Source organism: Terrapene carolina, unplaced genomic scaffold (assembly GCF_002925995.2).
Source record: "Terrapene carolina triunguis isolate 2854851 unplaced genomic scaffold, T_m_triunguis-2.0 Scaffold194, whole genome shotgun sequence".
In the NCBI taxonomy this organism is placed as follows: domain Eukaryota; kingdom Metazoa; phylum Chordata; order Testudines; family Emydidae; genus Terrapene; species Terrapene triunguis.
The window spans coordinates 2,374,222-2,391,851 of record NW_020664545.1 but is presented as its reverse complement, the minus strand read 5'-3'; the positions used below and the strand labels follow the sequence as shown (position 1 = coordinate 2,391,851).

General features: G+C 58.3%; 1 protein-coding gene across 2 annotated transcripts in view; it reads left to right on the top strand.

Annotated features, from left to right (window-relative positions):
• The window catches only part of LOC112120160 (BLOC-1-related complex subunit 8), a 77,028-nt gene extending 59,435 nt beyond the window's left edge, over positions 1–17,593 (top strand). The window contains exons 3-10 of one of the 2 annotated variants that reach the window (XM_024219139.3): positions 6,509–6,588; positions 8,960–9,163; positions 9,678–9,806; positions 9,978–10,158; positions 13,732–13,877; positions 14,822–14,933; positions 15,251–15,359; positions 17,080–17,593. In XM_024219139.3, coding sequence (XP_024074907.1) covers positions 6,535–6,588; positions 8,960–9,163; positions 9,678–9,806; positions 9,978–10,158; positions 13,732–13,877; positions 14,822–14,933; positions 15,251–15,359; positions 17,080–17,392 — 1,248 coding nt within the window. In that variant the 5' untranslated portion in view covers positions 6,509–6,534 and the 3' untranslated portion in view covers positions 17,393–17,593. Of the gene's footprint in view, positions 1–6,508; positions 6,589–8,959; positions 9,164–9,677; positions 9,807–9,977; positions 10,159–13,731; positions 13,878–14,821; positions 14,934–15,250; positions 15,360–17,079 lie in introns of those variants that run through there. The other variant, XM_024219142.1, reaches the window with a different exon arrangement.
• The last annotated feature ends 37 nt before the right edge of the window (positions 17,594–17,630 follow it).

Here is a 17,630-nt window from a genome sequence, read left to right as displayed (position 1 = left end):
AGCAAAGCGGCTCCCTCTGCCCTGTAATGAGCTGCTCGGGGAGGCAGCTGATGAAACCAGCCTGCTTGTTGCATGAGCCCTCCCCACCTGTGTTATTCAGTGAATACCCTGTAGGTGATGGGAGCTGGGGGGGTGGGGAGAGAGATGCAGCGCCCAGGGATCGGGGGCAGGACTGGGATTAAGATCCACCCTCTCTGCTCTTCTTCCTTGTGCCCCTTTAGCTGCCCCGGGTTGGAGCTCAGCTGCTCTTGACTTTAATTTGCCTCATCGCTAAATACCCTAGGCCAGGCCCCGTATGGCTCTGCTGAAGTCCAGGGCACGCTGCACTGGAGATCCCGGCGTGGCTGGCGTGGCCCCAGGCCTGCACCGCTCCTGCTCTCCAGCGACATCCCATCCCTGCGTGGCGGCTGCTGTAACTTCCCCTTTTCTCACTTTAGACTCCACGTCTCCTCCCCCCCTTCTATTCTCAGCCTCGTGCTAGTGACCGCAGCGCTCTTGTTGTGACGCCAGCAGGCTCTGCAGTTGCTGGTGGGTGGGGGGGCCAGGGGATGTGACCTGTCACTCACAGGGCATGGGGTTATTCGAATCCCTTCCTTCACTGGGGGGGAGGAAAGCCCTGCCCTGCCCTGCCCTGCCCTGCCCTGCCCCAGAACAGGGTGGGTGCAGGAAAACCTCTGGGTTTTCCATGCCTTGGTGACCTTTATCTCGCTCTGCTGGCCCTCGAGATGGAGGGATTGGTCCTTCCTGAACCCACTGAAAACCAGGCACTATTTGTGTGATTGAATAGAAACATTTATCCAGGGCCTTTATCTCAAAGGATGCCAAGGCGCTTTGCAAGAGTAGCAGGGAGATGCAACCACCTCTGGGGAACAGCAGAGAGGCGAAGGGAAATGTTTGGCCAAGGACAGAGAGGCAAAGGCCCAGCTCCCGGGGGGCTGGGATGTCTGTGCAGGGCAGCGCTGTGCCGGGGGGTCAGTTACCTGCACTGGAGTCCAGGGCCCTACTCGGACTAGAACACTGGGTCCAGGGAGCCTGGGTGGCTCAAGCCTGTGGCCTGATTTCTGGTTGCCTTCTTGTACCGTTATACCGGCTAGGCTTGGGGCTTGGGGCGAGCAGCCCAGGGGGCAGTGGGCATGCTGGAGTGGAGAGTGGGCATGTAGAGGAGAAGCTGGAGGAGGCAGGAGTGGGATGGACCTTCATGCTGGGGCTGGTGCAGTCCTGCAAAGCCCCACAGGAGCCAGTGCAGCAGGGGGGCAACTTAGGGCAGCCTTGGGGCTGCTTTAGTCTGCGCTGCCAGCCGCTGACTCTGGCGTCACAAACTGCATCCCCTCTACCCTGTACTCTCTCAGCAATGGCTCTGCCCCTTGATGCTTAGATATTCCACTCCTCCCAACCCGTCCCCATAGCTTATGGCCTGCCTGAGCCTGTGTTAAAGTGACCCACTGGCTCTAAGGGCGGAGGGGGAGATGCAGTTTGATGGGGGAGGAAGGCGGGACCAGCATGCGCAGGGTTAAGTGAGGGGAGAGAGGAAGCCCTTGGGGGGGGCAGGGGGGAGAATTAATTAGCTGCTGTTACTTTAGATCTCCAGGCCAGATGCTCTCTGATGTCAGAGGGGCCCTTTGCCATCTCTCCGCAGATGCCACCAGAGTGAGCCCTCCTGAGTGTGTGTAGGTGCTGGCAGGAACGGGGCCTGGAACTGGACCCACTCACCGTGGAGGGTTTTTTACCCTGTGCCTTTAGCATATTTAGACCCTGACGGTGATAGGAATGGAGAGCCAGGAGCATGCCGAGCGTATAAACTCGGCCGGAGCTGACCAGCTCTGCAGGAGAGGAGGGTTGTTTGGCTGGGGATGGGGCTTACGGCGTTTACAAGCACCCGGCTTGTGGAGCTTATAACCTGGTGGCTTTGCCTCCTCTTGTGTCCTCCCCCTGCTGGGGGCTCTTCTGTGACGTTTTAACTCTGCAGGTTCCCTTTGAAAATGAATGTGATGAGGTGACCCCCAACAATGGCACGAGAAGAAACATGCACAAAGCTACTGAGTCTGGCAGGACCCGAGTCCCTCGTTTATGGTGGGATTGATTGTCTTGGTGTGGCTATGCCAACGCCATTATCCTGGTGCAAACGCACTGCAGTAGTGTAAGCGTGGACACCGTGAGTCATGCTGGTGCAAGCCCCACTGGGAACAAATATCACGTGTTTATGTAATGGCCACCAGTTTGGCCAATCAGCCTTAAGCTGAACCACAGGAGGCTGCAACAGACCTCCACCTCTCTGACTTGGCTCAGAAGGGGACACGTAGTATTGGAGTGAGCTGCAACTGCATTAAGTGTTTGCACCGCGGCTGCAAATGTCACTAGCTTAGACCCGCTCTGAGGGCCGGACTCCCCACGGCCTTGCACCCTGTGCAGCCTGGGTGTAAAACGCCACCATTCCTGGCCCCGCACCCTTTGCACCAGTGCAAGCCATTGCACCCAGGCAGGGCGACTGAGAGCCAGGCCCCTTCACCCTTCATAAGCAGGAGAAGTAAGTTGGGAACCCTCCTGAAGTTTTCACCAGGGAATATCTGACTCTTTCCGGTAAGTCCCTTCCCACCGGAGCCGGAGGTCCTAGCACTGGGGTATTCTCGTCACGCTGGGCATACCTTCGTGTCATGCGTGGGCTGAGGACATAGAGTGACAGTCAGGTCGTGGGAACTCCAGCATAATTTCCTTCCATAAATTAAAATTAGTTTTGATGAGCTAAATATAGCAGCCGAGGAAGAGGGTAAATGGCCAGGGCTTGTGAGAAGGAAGCAAGATGAGAAATGGCATTTGAGTGAATGAAGGGCGGTGTGGGATGAGCCAGCCCCAGCATTTCAGCCCCACCCAGAGCTTTGGGAAAAGTCCCAGTCACTGTGCATTCAGGGGAAGGGGGCATGGGTGAATTTTCTGCACAGTGCCTCTGGGGGCTGGGAGCAGAGCTGGGGGTGCTTCAACAAAGGACCATTCCCCTGGGAGTTCTGGCCCGGGAGGATCATGAGAGATCCCCGATCTGCAGAGGTCCCCAGATCGAGGGTGAGACTGAGAAGGTTTGGGGAGCTTCTGTACACGGCTCTTAAGCCCAAATTGACCCAGGTCTAAATCCAAAATAGGAAGGAAGGTTTGGAGATGCCTGGAAAAACTGGATACAAGAATCCCTGCCTCCAAGTATCTTCCTGCCAGCTGCATCCTGGTCCTTTCTCTGTCCGTTTCTTCCTTGCATCCCTCCACCCTGTCCCCTGGGGTTAGCAGCAGGTCAGCATGCACAGACTCCTTCCCGCACTTGGGGACAGCCGGTCCACTCTGGCTGCTTTGCTTGCCCCATGGTGGTATATCGGGTGCCAACGCTGGGGGATTTGCTGGGTCTGTCCCCGGCCTGTTGTATAGCTGGATAGTATTCTGAGACTCCTGCAGCTCTTCTCCCGGAGTGCCCAGGGGGTCTGGGGTAATTGCCTTGTGGGATGTAAGGAACAGCTGAACAAGGGCAGTTGGAAAGTTCGTGGCTTCCTGGCCATGCTGAAAACCCCCACAAGTGGCACCGATTCAGCCGGACCTAGAATCATAGAAATGCCGGGCTGGAGGGGACCTCGAGAAGTCACCGAGCCCAGCCCCCTGCGCTGAGGCAGGACCAAGTAACCCTAGACCAGCCCTGATAGGTGTTTGTCCAGCTGTTCTAAAAACCCTCCAGTGACGGGATTCCACCACCTCCTGGAGAGCCTGCCTCAGCGTTTAATGACCCATAGAGTTAGAACATTTTCCTAATATCGAACCTCAATCTCCCCTGCTGCAGATTAGCCCATTGCTTCTTGTCCTTCCTTCAGTGGACGTGGTGAACAATCGATCACTGTCCTCCGTAGAGCAGCCCTTAACAGATTTGACGACTGTTCTCTGGTCCCCCTATCAGGTTTCTTTTCTCGAGACTAAACATGCCCAGGGTTTTTAGCCTTTCCTCAGTGGGCAGGTTTCTAACCCTGTTACCAGTTTTGTTGCTTTCCTCTGGACTCTCTCCAGTTTATCCTCATCTTTCCTAAAGCGCGGTGCCCAGAGCTGGACACAGGACTCCAGCAGTGCCGACAATGGCCTCTCGTGTCTTACAGCTGACGCTTCTGTGACTACACCCCAGAATATCAGCCGTTCTCCTAGCTGCATCGCATTGCTGACTCATATTCAATCTGTGATCCACTGTAACCCCCAGCTCCCTTTCAGCCGTGTGACAACCCAGCCATTCTGGAGTTGGGCGTTTGATTTTTCCTTCCTAAGTGAAGTGAATTTCATCTTGTTGATTTCAGACATTTCTCGAATTTGTCAAGATCATTTTGAATTCTAATCCTGTTCTCTGAACTACCTGCACCCCTCCCAGTCTGGTGTCAGCTGCAGATTTTATAAGTATAATCTCCACTTCATTATGCAAGTCATTAATGAAAGTATTGAGTAGTACCAGAGCCAGGCCTGACCCCTGCAGCACCCCACTAGATACACCTCCCCGTCTGACAGTGAACCATGGATAACTACTCTTTGAGTGTCTTTCAACCACTTCTGCTCGCACCTTATAGTAATTTCATCTAGACCAGTGGTTCTCAACCAGGGGTACATGTACCCCTGGGAGTACACAGAGGACTTCCACAGGGTACATCAATGCATCTAGATACTTGCCTAGTTTTACAACAGGCTATAAAAAAGCACTAGAGAAGTCAGTCCAAACTAAAATTTCAGACAGACGTTGACTTGTTTATACTGTTCTATATACTATACACTGAAATGTAAGGACAATATTTATATTCCAATTGATTTTTTTTATAATTATATGATTAAAATGAGAAAGGAAGCAATTTGTCATACTAGTGTGGCTGTGACACTTTTGTATTTTTATGTCCGATTTTATAAGCAAGTCGTTTTTAAGTGAGGTGAAACTTGGGGGTACGCGAGACAAATCAGACTCCTGCACGGGGGACAGTCGTCTGGAAAGGTTGAGAGCCACTGATCTACACCTCATTTCCCTAGTTTGCAATGAGACTGTCATGACCTGCGCTATCGCCCTTCCCCCCAGCGTCATAACCAGCTGCTACAGCCAACGCTCCCTGGCAGCTGCTGCATGTGGACGCCAGGGGCTTGTTAGGGGTACTTGCAATACCTCTTCTGCTTCAGCGCTAGCCAACTGGGCCCATGGTGTCAGAGCTGAAACCGGTTTGGTCCTGTGTACACTAGCGCTTTGGCCACTTTCAGCACCACTTCCTGGGATTCATCATTGTAACACATTGATTTCTTAGTGTGGGCCAGGACCTTCACTGCAATCAACTCACACCAGGCTCACTACCAGGGACCTACTTAATGGAGTTGACAAGATTTCAGGACCCAGGAGTCCTGCCGGAGATAGTCATATCCTAGGGGGATATGAAAGAAGAAAAGGGTCCCTGTTCTTTGGGGCAGCAAGGAGATTTGGGGTCTCTCTCTCTATTCTGCCCTTCCTGCCCCCCCCCATCTCTCACAAACACACACTATGAAAGAAGTGGGTGGTTTGCATTTTACAACTTCTCATGCAATCACTTCCTGACCCGAACATGTCTGAGGTCAAATTTAGTCTGTATGTGAAAAAAAAAAAAAGTTGCTTAAAAAATTATAACACCCCCCCTCCCACAACCTAAAAACATCCCCTTTGTCCTATGGAGAAAACCCCCCAGCCAGGTCAGCGTTCCTGTGTAACTGCTCTCCAAATAACCTAGACCCGGGAGTCAGGAATGCAAATCTGCAGGAGATCATTTAGTGTGGCTCTTGAAGGAGCACACGGCTATTTTATACTGGGGCTGGAATTTTGAAATGCAAAGATTCCCTCTTCTGTCTGAATGGGGGACTCTGGGTTAATAGGGCAGAGGCATTTTCAACTGCCTAGGGGATTTAGGTGCCCAAGTCCCACTGACTGTAACAGGCATTGGGTGGAGTTCCGCGAGACCCCCTTGGAGACCCTCGCCTTGTGGGGTAGCGGGATCGACACAGCTGGTTGTACATTGCCAATTATTTCATGAGAATTTTGAAAAACGAAATAGTTTTTTGTCAAAATTCCCCAAGAAACATTTTCCATTTTTTGATGAACTGAAAATCGTTTTTGGATAAAATTTTTGGTTTCTATTTTTTCATTGAAAAATTTCATCAAAAGTGAATCCCCCCCCCGAAAATGTCCTCTTTCATGAACTCCATTGCCGGCTCGCTCTGGCGCTGGGCAGAGCATTCTGGGCCTCCAGCCCAGAGGTGGATGGATCCAAAGCGTCTTGGCCTAGGAGCTGGTTCTCTTGGGGAGCTGTGTTAACCCCAGAATCACCTTCTCCACCCAGGTCAGGTTTGGATTCAGATCTGAGCCCTCACCTTGTGGCCCAATGATAGTAGGCTCAGAAACCTGGATCCTGTGGTTCTTAGCCCTATTTGCGAAGCCTGTCTAACGCTCAGTGGGCTACAATCAATGCAGACGCTTCAGTAACCATTTCTTTCTCTATTCCAGCATCCCCTCAAAACAAGCAGTAAAAAATGGGCCGGAAAAAAATACAGATCAGTCGAATTTTGGACCAGCGCAACCGTCAGGTAAGCCCCAGCCCCAGGCCCATCCAGAAACTGGTCTGGGGAAACACCGGAGAGTCAATATCGAGGCTGGGCAAAGGGGTTTGGATTCAACTGTGGGGAAAGGTGCAGGCTTGTTGGCTCTGGAAATGTCGCACGCACAGAGGCAGAGCAAACTGCTCCTGCACCCCGTCCCTTAGGCACCGGGCCTCTGGCCCTGCCCGGCAGGAACCACCAGTGATATGCTCAGGCTCTGTCACTCCAAGGCCTGGACACTAGCATGGACTCTGCACGCTCATTTGGCAACTAGACCCACGACCATCAGACAGGGCAATGTCCAACCCTACCAGCCGAGAGCAGAATTGGAGGCAGGGAGCGAGGGGAGATGCACCACAGTGCCCTGAGCCAGCCAATTCCTCAACCTGGGGCTGGGCTTGACCCAGCAACCTAGCGGTAGCAGCCTCCATAGGCTGTTCCCAATGCACTGCAGCCTCTTGCCCGGCGCGTGTTACGCAGGGTTGGCCCAGGATGTGACCCGAGTTGTTATACCAACCAGCGTCGCAGTGCACCTCCTCGAGCGCTGTGAGGAGCATGCAGCGTGCACGGTGCGTCACCCCTGCTCGCGTGACCTGAGGTCCATAAAAGCTACAGGCAACACGACAGCTAGTGACGCAGCGGGGCAGAGGTTTGCCTGGCAGTTCAAAGGCAGTGGGCACCATGCCACCAATGCTATTCCAGAGCGGCGTCTGGAGAATGCCTCCCAGAGAGCTCAGTTATGTGCCTAATGAGAGATGATATTTAGAAGCCGCCAGCAGCAGCCGGCTAGCAGGAGAGGCAAGAATTTAGCCCTTTCGTTGGGCATGGCTGCTCCAGGTTCTGCCAGGCTGCATTCTCCCAGAGGACAGTGTTCGTTCTGGGCAAGGGCTGGTGCAGATAGGCACCCAGAAGTTCATCTGCTTAACTGAAATAGCTGCGCCTCAGTGGCCCCAGCGCCAGGCGGGTGTGAAAGGCTCCCCCTGTCGCTGGTATAAATGGCTTCGCGAGGAGCAGGGCGGTGGAGAACCGCACCCAAGGTTCGAGCTGGTTGGGAATTTTTCAGTGAAACAAGATTTGATGGAAAATGCCGATTGTGCCGAGCGGCTAGCGTTCCCCCCGGCCCTGCCCAGGGTCTCCATCCGGGAGATGCTGCGCGAGCTCGGAGGACAGTCACAACACCCTCCTGTAACCCGCCCCTCTGCCCATGCCCGGCGTGGAGTCTGCACAGTGACAGAGACCGCGACCCTGCTGGCGGAGCTGGGTGGTGGAATTCCAGGCACAGGAAGGCCTCTGAGCTGCTGCCCGTGCTGGCATTGGCCAAGGATCGGGGAAGGGGATGTTAGAAGGAGAGAAGAGGAGGCGGGTTGCAGGATCCTGGTGGGCTGCCCGGGGAGGGCACTAAGCAGCCTGATAGGTCCAGGCTCCCAGCTGGTGCAAGCTGTGCCCACTGGCACGGGCACCAAACGCCCATGCGCCCTAGAGCTCTGATCCACTGAGAGCATCGCTCTGCTGGACGCAGTGCATGTCCGCTCTTAGAATGGGCTGCGGAACAGCTGCCCCCTTCAGTGCATCCGTGCACAGAGGGCCGTGTTGCAGCCAGGCCGGGATCACACGGGGACTGCGGGGCCTTGGCTGCGCTAGGAGAAAGGGTGTGTTCTGGCCGTGTGACAGGCGGCCTGTGGTCACTAACCCCCGGGACGACCCTAGTGTGGAGAAGTCTGCAGGTCCCACACCCATTGCTGCATGGGGTAAAGCCACCCTTCCCCCTAGGGCTTGCCTCACCCTGCTAGCGCTGCAAACTGCCTCGTCTACACTAGGATCTTACCACCGGTTCGCTGACATGGTAAAAATAGTCCTCGTGTGGCAGTGCCGTGTGCGTGTGGTCACAGCAGTTGTGCAAACTGGACACGCCGCGGGGGTGTGTGAAGCACTCACCAAGGGAAGGCTCAGGCTAAGCGCCGAGCACCGAATTTAGTTCAGTGCTCTGAGGTCGGTGCTAATTATACTCCCCTGACGGCGGGTCCTGTGTTGTCGCCCACACACGCACAGGGCCAGATTTTCAGACGCGCTTCCCACGCTGAGCGTCAGGCCGCTGAGCGCCTGCGTCCCAATGGGAGCAGCTGGGGGCCAAGGTGCCTACTGGCGGTTGAGGTCTGTGGAAGGTGTGGCCAGGGCTGGGGGTGCCCAGCACCTGCGGATATGGCCTGGCTATGTCCTGCCACTGCGTCCCAGCAGGGTAGCATTGCTGTGACCTCTCTCCGGTCAGGGTGTCAATCTGGAGGCGAGTCTGGCCCAGCAGTCTGCAGGGCCGGCGCTCCGGCGCCTTGCGCTTGCCCTGAGCCCTGTGCCCTCCCCTCAGGTGACCTTCACCAAGCGCAAGTTTGGGCTGATGAAGAAGGCCTATGAACTGAGCGTGCTGTGCGACTGCGAGATCGCCCTCATCATCTTCAACAGCACTAACCGCCTCTTCCAGTACGCCAGCACCGACATGGACAAGGTGCTGCTCAAGTACACGGAGTACAGCGAGCCGCACGAGAGCCGCACCAACTCCGACATCCTGGAGGTAACGCCGCCCGGGCGCGCGGGGGTGGGGGGGGCTGCAGGGCAGAACTAACGCTGCTTCCAGGGCAATTAGACAGGCAAAGCCGGCCCGGCAGGCAGCTGCTGAGCAGCCTCTGCATGAAACGAGTTTTGCAGCGTCTCAGCCCGGATCCTAGCGGACAGGTGACCACTGGCAGTAACTGACCCACCCCTTGCTGACAGCCCCGGCAGAGAGGCCGAGGGGAGGAGAGGGCCTTGGAGACCGAACTGCGAGGGGGCAGGCAGGGAAGGACACAGTTGCACCCCACATGCCCCTCTTGTCCCAAGGCAAAGCCTGAGTGTGCAGGGAGCGGGGGGGGGGGGGGGAGTGGGAGCAGCTGCTGTATCTGTGCCAGGGTCTGGGGGGAAGGAAGCTGTGAGGTGCGTGGGATGTGAGGGGTGGGGCAGGGCAAGGAGACCCTGGGCCCTTCCCCCCGCAATGCCTGCCAAGGGAATCCCGGCTGGGCCTCCTCACTCACAGGCTCCCTCCCTGCCAGACGCTGAAGCGGAAGGGCCTGGGGCTGGAGAGCCAGGAACTGGAGCTGGACGAAGGGCTGGACCCCATGGAGAAGATCCGGAAGCTGAACGAGGGGGTGGACCTGACGGTGGCGCGGCCCAGGCTCTACGTGAGTGGCTGGATCCCCGTTCCCCACACAGGGGGTTGAGACCATGGCGATGCCTTGGCGTGGCCAAGATCCACCCAGTGCCCTTCCCCCACCCACAGGGCTGCCTGGCCAGGCGATCCCCTCCCCCACGGGCCCCACTGTGACCCCCACATCCCTGCTCTCCCTTTGCAGTCATCAGCCCCTCCGCCAAGCCACGAAGCGGCCTACGCGGGCACACCGCCCTCTGGGAGCGACGGAGGGCTCAGCAGTGCCAACGGGTCCCCGCAGCACCAGAGCCGCCTGCCTGTGTTCAAGTCGGCGATCCCCAAGCACGTCCAGCCTTCGGGGCGCTCCCCGGGGCCACTGCCACCAGGTGAGTTATCCCCGGGTGGCCAGGCATGGGCAGAGGAAGGGGGGCTCGGCCACGGAATCCAGGGTGTGTGTGTGTGGGGGGGGCTCAGCCACGGAATCCAGGGTGTGTTGGGGGGGGAGCTCGGCCCTGGAATCTGGGGGGGGAGGGGCGTGGTTTGGCTTCTAGAGGCAGCATGTGCTCAGCAGCGCCCCCTTCAGGTTGACGAAGGAGCCAACATCCAATGAGTGTTACCCAAGCTTTGCCCTTCTGCAGTGGCCTGTGGTAACAGGCGAGTGCCCAGGGCCTGGATCTCCCCTGGTTAAAGAAGCTGGTCAAACCCAAAGGTGTCCTGGTCTAGCGGCTAGAGGAGCTGGGGCCCTGTAGTCAGGACTCTTGGGTTCTATTCCCTGTTCTGCCACTGACTCGCTATGCGATCGTAGGCGGATCGCGTCTCCCTCTGCACCTCGGTTTCCCCGTCTGTACCTTGGCGGATCACGACCCTGCCTTGGGCGGAGAGCAGTCATTCCGCTGCGTGGAGGATTTCAACATCTTGGAGTCTGGTTTCATTCCATTTTGGAACAAAAGCTAAAAATGTTGGAATTCTCTGTGAAAGGGAGTGGAGCCCTGGCTGCGGGGCAGTCTGCCTGGCTGGCTACCCGGGAGTCACCGACCTTGGGAGGCCTGGGAGCCCAGACTGCTGAGAAGTCATGGGCATGAGAATCAGGCTTCCAGGCCCTCCAGTGTCCGCTCGCTGTCAGCCTGCTAGGAGCGCTGCCGAGGAGCCCGGCCGGTTTCCATTAGAACTTCGCTGAAATTGAACCAGCTCCATTACACGCTTTGATTCTGACAAACTGACAGGTTCTGAGGACAAAGTGTCTTGTGGGAACTTTTCCGACCGGCTGTAATCCCGACCTTTGCAGCGCGCTGGGGGATCCTGAGCTGGCCGGCGCTAGGGACGTGCACAGTGTTTATTACTGTAGCTTCTCCTGGGTAATTAACAAGCTCAAAGAGTGGACAGCGGGGATGGGCTAACCTGCAGTCAGTCTGCAAAGCGACTGGGAAAATGGCCCCATCTCACTCCACACAGCTGCTTCCTGTGTTTTGCTGAGTCATGAGTGCTGATTTTATGCACACTCACAGGCATGCACCTGCACACTCACAGGCATGCACCTGCACACTCACACTCACAGGCAAGCACAAGCACAAGCACCCACCTGCACACACACACACACACACACACACACACACACACACACACACATGCGCGCGGATGCATTTCTGCTAGTGATGGGCATTTCCCAGCTTCCCTGCATTTTGGGTGGGGTTTGAAATCTGCCCTGTGATCAGGATCTCTCCAGCTCAGAGGGGTGAGCAGGGCCGGGTGGGGGACAGATGGAAACCTCAGTCGCTCAGTGCAGTCGGGCTCAGCAGTGACTGTCAGCTGGAAAAAGTGACTGAGGCTGACCAGTGGAAACTCCCCAGGCGTGGGGGTGAGGGAAAGGGGGGGTGGGTGACGAAGGTGTTGGTGGGTAACATGTGGCTTTGCTTCGGCCGCGTAAGGCTGGAGCCGGAACTCTGTGGGTGGGGCTTGTGTGATCTGTGCAGGGCCCTCGCTGCGCAGGGGGGAGGCCTGGAATGAGCGCCGAGGAGGAGGTTTCCAACCACCCAGCCTGTGGCGGGGGAGCCGACTGGGCCGCATCGCACTGCGCTTTCCCCACGCCGCCCTGCCAGCCCTTGGCCCTGGTCTGCAGGGGCCCAGCCAGCCACCCCTCTGCGCTGGGGCTGCCAGCCAAGAGGACAGTCCTGATGTGGATTCTTGTCCCTGGGTGTTGGACTGAGACCCCCAGAGCCTGTCAACCAGCTGTGACAGCGGGGCCCTGCTGCACCCCAGACCCTCTCCTCTGCCTGGGTCACGGGGGCAGCTGATGGGGGGTTCACCCCAGCTCCTGCTGCCCTCTGTTCCCAAGAGCAGCTCTCTCCATCTTCCCGTGTGTTTGTCTGCCCTGGGGAGATGCGTGGGGAGTGACGCCCTCTGCCACTGCAGGGCCCCATCGCCCCTGGGCAGGTGAAGAGGGGGTAGCAGCTCCCAAAGCAGGCCTGCATGCAGGGCTCAGGGGGGATAAGGAGGAACGGGCGACAGAGAGCGGGCACTGTTGCCCATTCTATGTGTGTGCATGTTGGGTGGAGGGGTTGCCACCCATGGGAAGCCAGAGATCCTGGGAATTGCTGCCATGGGGATGTAGCGCCAGCCTGCTGTGAGTCCTGCCCGCTGAGCAGGGCTGCGAGTCCCAGGCTCAGAGCCCACATTAGCAAATCGTTTCCGTTCCTTGCTGGCGGCGTCATGTCCCCCACACCTGACCCTGGCGTCCCGGCCACAGCCCAGGTGCAGTGCTGCTCGGAGGAGCCCCAGGGCCCGGCCTCTCGCAGGAAGTGGGTTTGCAGTCACAGAAGCAGAGGAGGTTTCCGCCAAGCTCCCCGCTCCCTCCCCTCACACACACTTCTTAGATGAGTGGCCCTGCTTTCAGGCGCCGCTCCGGGAACCCAGGGCTTTCCGACCTGGCTCGGCCAAGAGACGGCGTCCTCTTCCTCCTAAAGGGCCACTTCTGCTATCTGGACTGGGACTCCCAGAATCCTTTGCTTCCCAAGGATGGCGTTCACCTCTGTGCAGAGGCCTGGCACAGGGCCTGGGCACTATTGAAGTCCTGCCTATGCTCCTTGTGCCAGCCCCAGTATCACTAACCCCAAGCATTCAACAATGTTGAATCATGAGATTGGCTTAAAAATCATGAGACTTTTCAACCGGTGATTCATGGGGGTAAGGGGTGTTCTCTCTCTGAACCCTTGGGCTGCGTTTGGCTCACAATTCCCAGCTTCTCTCCACAGGCAGCAGGGTGAGACATTTTATATTTTTTAAGGAAAGCTGAGAGCCTCACCTAATCCCCTGACTCTGGGAGCTGGGGCTTTAAGAAAATGACCACGTCTTGCGAGACTCCAGAGTTGGCAGCTCTGCCGCCTTCCTAGGTTGTTTTGTAACCAATCCTCCTGCTCAAGTGGCATCTCTTCTCTGATGGAGGCTGGATGTGACGACAGCTGGGGACATAGAAATGTAGCTATGAATTAAACACGACCCTGCTCCGAAGGAGATCTCTCTGGCCACGCCCCACGTACAAGGTCGTCGCCTCCAGTGCACTTGAGCTCACTTCTGACAGGGTGAATTTGCCTCCAGACTTGTTATCGTTATGATTGCGCATAGGAAGTGCGCTGTGCCAGGTGCTGTACATACCCAGAGGGATAGCTCAGTGGTTTGAGCATTGGGCTGCTAAACCCAGGATTGTGAGTTCAATCCTTGAGGGGCCACTTAGGGATCTGGGGCAAAATCAGTACTTGGTCCTGCTAGTGAAGGCAGGGGGCTGGACTCGATGACCTTTCAAGGTCCCTTCTAGCTCTAGGAGATCGGATACCTCCATTAATTAATTTAAATTTATGCTGTGCCTTATCTCAGACTCCAGTGCAATCACCTGCCATTCCCTGAGCTGGGCTTTCACCCCAGTGCTTCCCAGATGCACTAACCTTTGCCTGCTTCTCCCTGCCCAGGCCTTGGCTACCCTCTCTTCTCCCATGGCAACCTGAACCGAGCCCTGGCTACCAAGACCCCTCCCCCGCTCTACCTAGGGGCAGACGGCCGCAGGGTGGATGTCCACAGCAGTTTGTCCAGCGCCAGGAGCAATCTGACATCAGCGGTAAGTGCCACTCTCGGTGCGTCTGGTGACAAGGGTCTAGGAAGGGTCCCTCTGAAATACAGCCGCCGGTGAGAGCCTGTATTTAATAAATGAAAGCCCTTGAGAACTGCCCGCTGGGCTACAGCTCCCCCCACCAGCCATGCAGCAGGGCCCCGGCAGGCACTGCAGGAGGCTCCGGGGTTTGTCTTCGGAGGAGCAGCACAAGGTTGTCATGGGGGTAGCGGAGAGGGAAGGAGGCCACTGTTCTGAGATCTCAGGAGGCTCCAGCCAGGCTGCGGCTCTGTGAGGGGGCAGATCAGGAGTCGCTCCAAGGGCGTGGGTGGATTGCACCAGCACTGGGCGGGCGAGTGAGAGGAGAACCTGCCCCACTGCGTGCAGAGGAGTCAGAGCCATGGGGCGGAGGGGAGCTGAGCACTCCCTTTGCAGGGAGTTTAGGGATCCCCAGTTTCTTGGTTTGTACTGGGGGACGTGGGAGGGGGAAGGAGCAAGGCTCCCTGGGGAAAGAAAACAGATCTTTGCCCAGCAGCCCCTTCTCTGGGGAGCTTGGAGCTCTGGGGTGAAGAGGGTCAGGGATGAAACCGTGGCTTTGAAAGAGCCCAGAGTTGGGGGACGTAGTTCACACTCACTCATTTGCACACACAGTGTGCAGGCACACGCATGCCAGGTGCACACTCACCCAGCCACATGCACAGCCAGATACACGTGCCCAGTCATGCTCACACAAACTCACACGCACATGGTCACACACACCCCCTGTCGTGCATGCACTCTCACACCGGGCAGGCACACCCGCGGCCTTGCAGACTGGACATTTCCGGGGGGTGAGATGGGAGGGGGCGGGGGGAAACACTCAGGGAGCAATTGCGGGCCAGGGGTCAGAGCGGCACGGAGGGGAGCGGGGGAAGGACCCGAGTGGGGTGTTTATTGTTTGTTTGTCTCAGCAGCGATCGCTCTACCCTGGCCTGCAGACGGTGAGCCCAGGGCTGCCCGCCGGCAATGGCAGCCTGCCAGCCCACGGGCTAGGGGGCTTCCCCTTCCTCTCCTCAAGCCAAGCAGGTAAGCCCCGGTGGATAGCTCCTAGCCCGACATCCCCCTCACCCAGTGCCTAGATGTCTCCCCACACCTGGCCAGGGGCTGCATTTCGAATCCCCGTCCCAGAGCTGAGCTGGGCTGTTCTCCTCACTCACTGCATGGCCTTGGGGAAGGGAGCCAGGCACCCGCAAATGGCCAGATGCGCCTGGAATCCCTCCCTTGGGCTCAGCCCGGGTGTAAACGACACAGCAGGTGTAAACTGGCAGTGGACAAGGAGCTCCCTCCACTTTCACCCGTTAGCCCTTCTCCTCCTGATGTCCCGTCTGCTTTCTCATTGGCAGAGTACGGGCCCGGCGAGGCCTCCTCGCACCCCGGCTACCTCCAGCCCAACGCCATCGCCTCCTGGCAGCACCACCGCGACATGGCAGCCTCCGCGCACCTGCCGCTGGGGTAAGAACCACGCCCAGCTCCCAGCCTTGGCTGGGGGCTGAGCGGGACTTCTCTCCGGGGGGCAGGAACCCATCCCTTCCCCAGCCTCTCTCCCCACAGGCCAGCAGGGCTGGGTGCAGGGGTTAGATCGTCACGTCTGCATCCCCCCCCTCTCCCTTTCCCCATTGCTCTCCCTCCATCTCCCTTCCCCTGCTCCCATCACTGGTCCCCGGTCCCCACAGGGCTGGCCAGCGAAGCCCTAGCCCCGCTGGCTCTGAGGGTAAAACCCAAACAGGCCGGGCAGGCGCCTTCTCCTCATAGGTTCTGGTGCCACCTGGTGGCAGGAGCTCAGCACAGGCTGGCGAAGAGATTGGTGCCTTCTGCCTGCTCCCCACCGGGAGTTTGTTCCTCCCCACGTTCCGGGCACTGGCAGCCGAACGGAGGGAGCTGGTAGCACTGCAGACGGCAGGGGGCAGCTCCACCAGTGGCCGGCTGCAGCTTCCAGTGGCTCTGGGTGCTGTGCTGTGATGGCTTGGCCTGGCAGATCCAGGCGCCCTCTCCCTGAACGCAGAGGACAGCGCAGCTCCCCCAGCTCCTCGGCTAGAACGGCCCCGGGGGGAAACTGGACCCACGTCTGCCCCAGGCCCCGGGAGCAGCGACTCTGTGGCAGGGCCCAACACACAATTGTGATGGCAGCTGGGCACGGATGGCCCTGTTCGGGGGTGGGTTTATTTCCAGAGCCCCCAGCTTCCGGGCGAGCCCTACTCCTGGGAAACCCCCCCCCCACCCGCTGCCTTATCCCAGCAGGTCCGGGATGTTTGCAAAGCCTATTTAAAACTGGCTCTGCCCAAGGGACAGTGCCCCACCCCTCCCCTGAGCCAGGCTCCCAGCTGCTCTCCCAGGCGCGTGGGTGGGGGAAGCGCTTGGGAACCTGGTGCCCCAGTGGGTTGCACCTTGTGGGCCGCCAGTTCTAATCTAGCTCTGGCCAGGAGCGAGGAAGTTGGTAGTGTCTGGCGGCTGCTGGGTGAGACGTTTTTGGTGGAGCTCAGCGTCTCCCTGGCACCAACGCCGCCGAGAGAACTGGCACAAACGGGCCACCCCTATCGGCAAGGGCTGCCATGGGCAGCAACTTCCTGCTAGAGGCCTGGGAACACTGGCAGGGGGCAGTGTGTGGGAACCTCGGCCCGGGGGGAATAGTGGGCAGTGCCAGCATGCTGGGCACGTGAAACATTTCAAAGTGGGTGGGGAAGAAAGCAGATCTCCCACTAATCTGGCCTGGAGGGTCACCCTGCTGGTGGCCCTTGTAGGGAGGGAACTGGACCCCCTCCCCTCACACACACAGTTGGTTAGAAGAGGAGCCGCTCCCCAGTGCAAAGCCCAAGTGGGAGCATGTCAGCAGCCCCCATTCCTGAGCCAGGGGATTAAAGGGGGGAAATGCCCCCTGCCCCCACGAGCTGGGGGGCTGGATATTTACAGTCCAACTTCCTGCCTGGGGTGGGAAATGCAGCCAGGAATAAGGGGCCATTTTTTTAAAGGTCGGCAAACGTTTCCCCTGCTCCCCAACCCCAGCCAATCAGGGAGTTCGCCGAGGGTCAGTTCCGGTTGCCTTGGGATGGAGGCAGGAGTCTGAGAGCAGCCACAGCCCAGCTGCTTGGGGCCGAGAGATCCCCTGGTGGCTTCCTCCTTCGAAGTCTCCCTCTGGCTCCCAGCCTGGCTCACGCCCTCCTCTTTTCTTCCCCAGGGCGGGCGGCAGAATGCTCCCCACCGAAGAGGCAGCCCCAGCCCCCAGCAGCTCGCCCCAGCACCAGGCCGTCAGCATCAAATCTGAGCGGGTCTCCCCGGTGATCAGCTGCAGCTCGGCCACCCCCCAGCACTCCCTGAGCGGCCTGTCCTCCCTCGGCGACGTCCCCAGAGGCCCCGGGGACCCGCCCCAGCGAGACGAGTATGCCAAGGCCTATCACTACCCGCTGGTCCTGTCCCGGCCGCTGGCGGAGGAGCAGCAGGGGGGTGTCCCCATGCGGCGCCTGCAAGTGACGGACGTTTGGCAGAGATAGTGGGGCCGGCTGTCCGGGGTGGGGGGACGCCCGCGCTGTTTGTGTGTACGTACTGGCAGTGGCAGGCCCAGTGTGTGACATGCCTCCTTTTCTGCTCGGAAGCACTTGTACCTTTCTCCTGGGGTCCCCTGCAGCCATGGCTACCCACAGGGCATGGCTGAGTGCTGGGGCGGGGGGGAAGTCCCAGAACACCCTGGGCTGTGAGTGCCTGCGGGGAGCCCCCCTCGGTGCCCTGCCC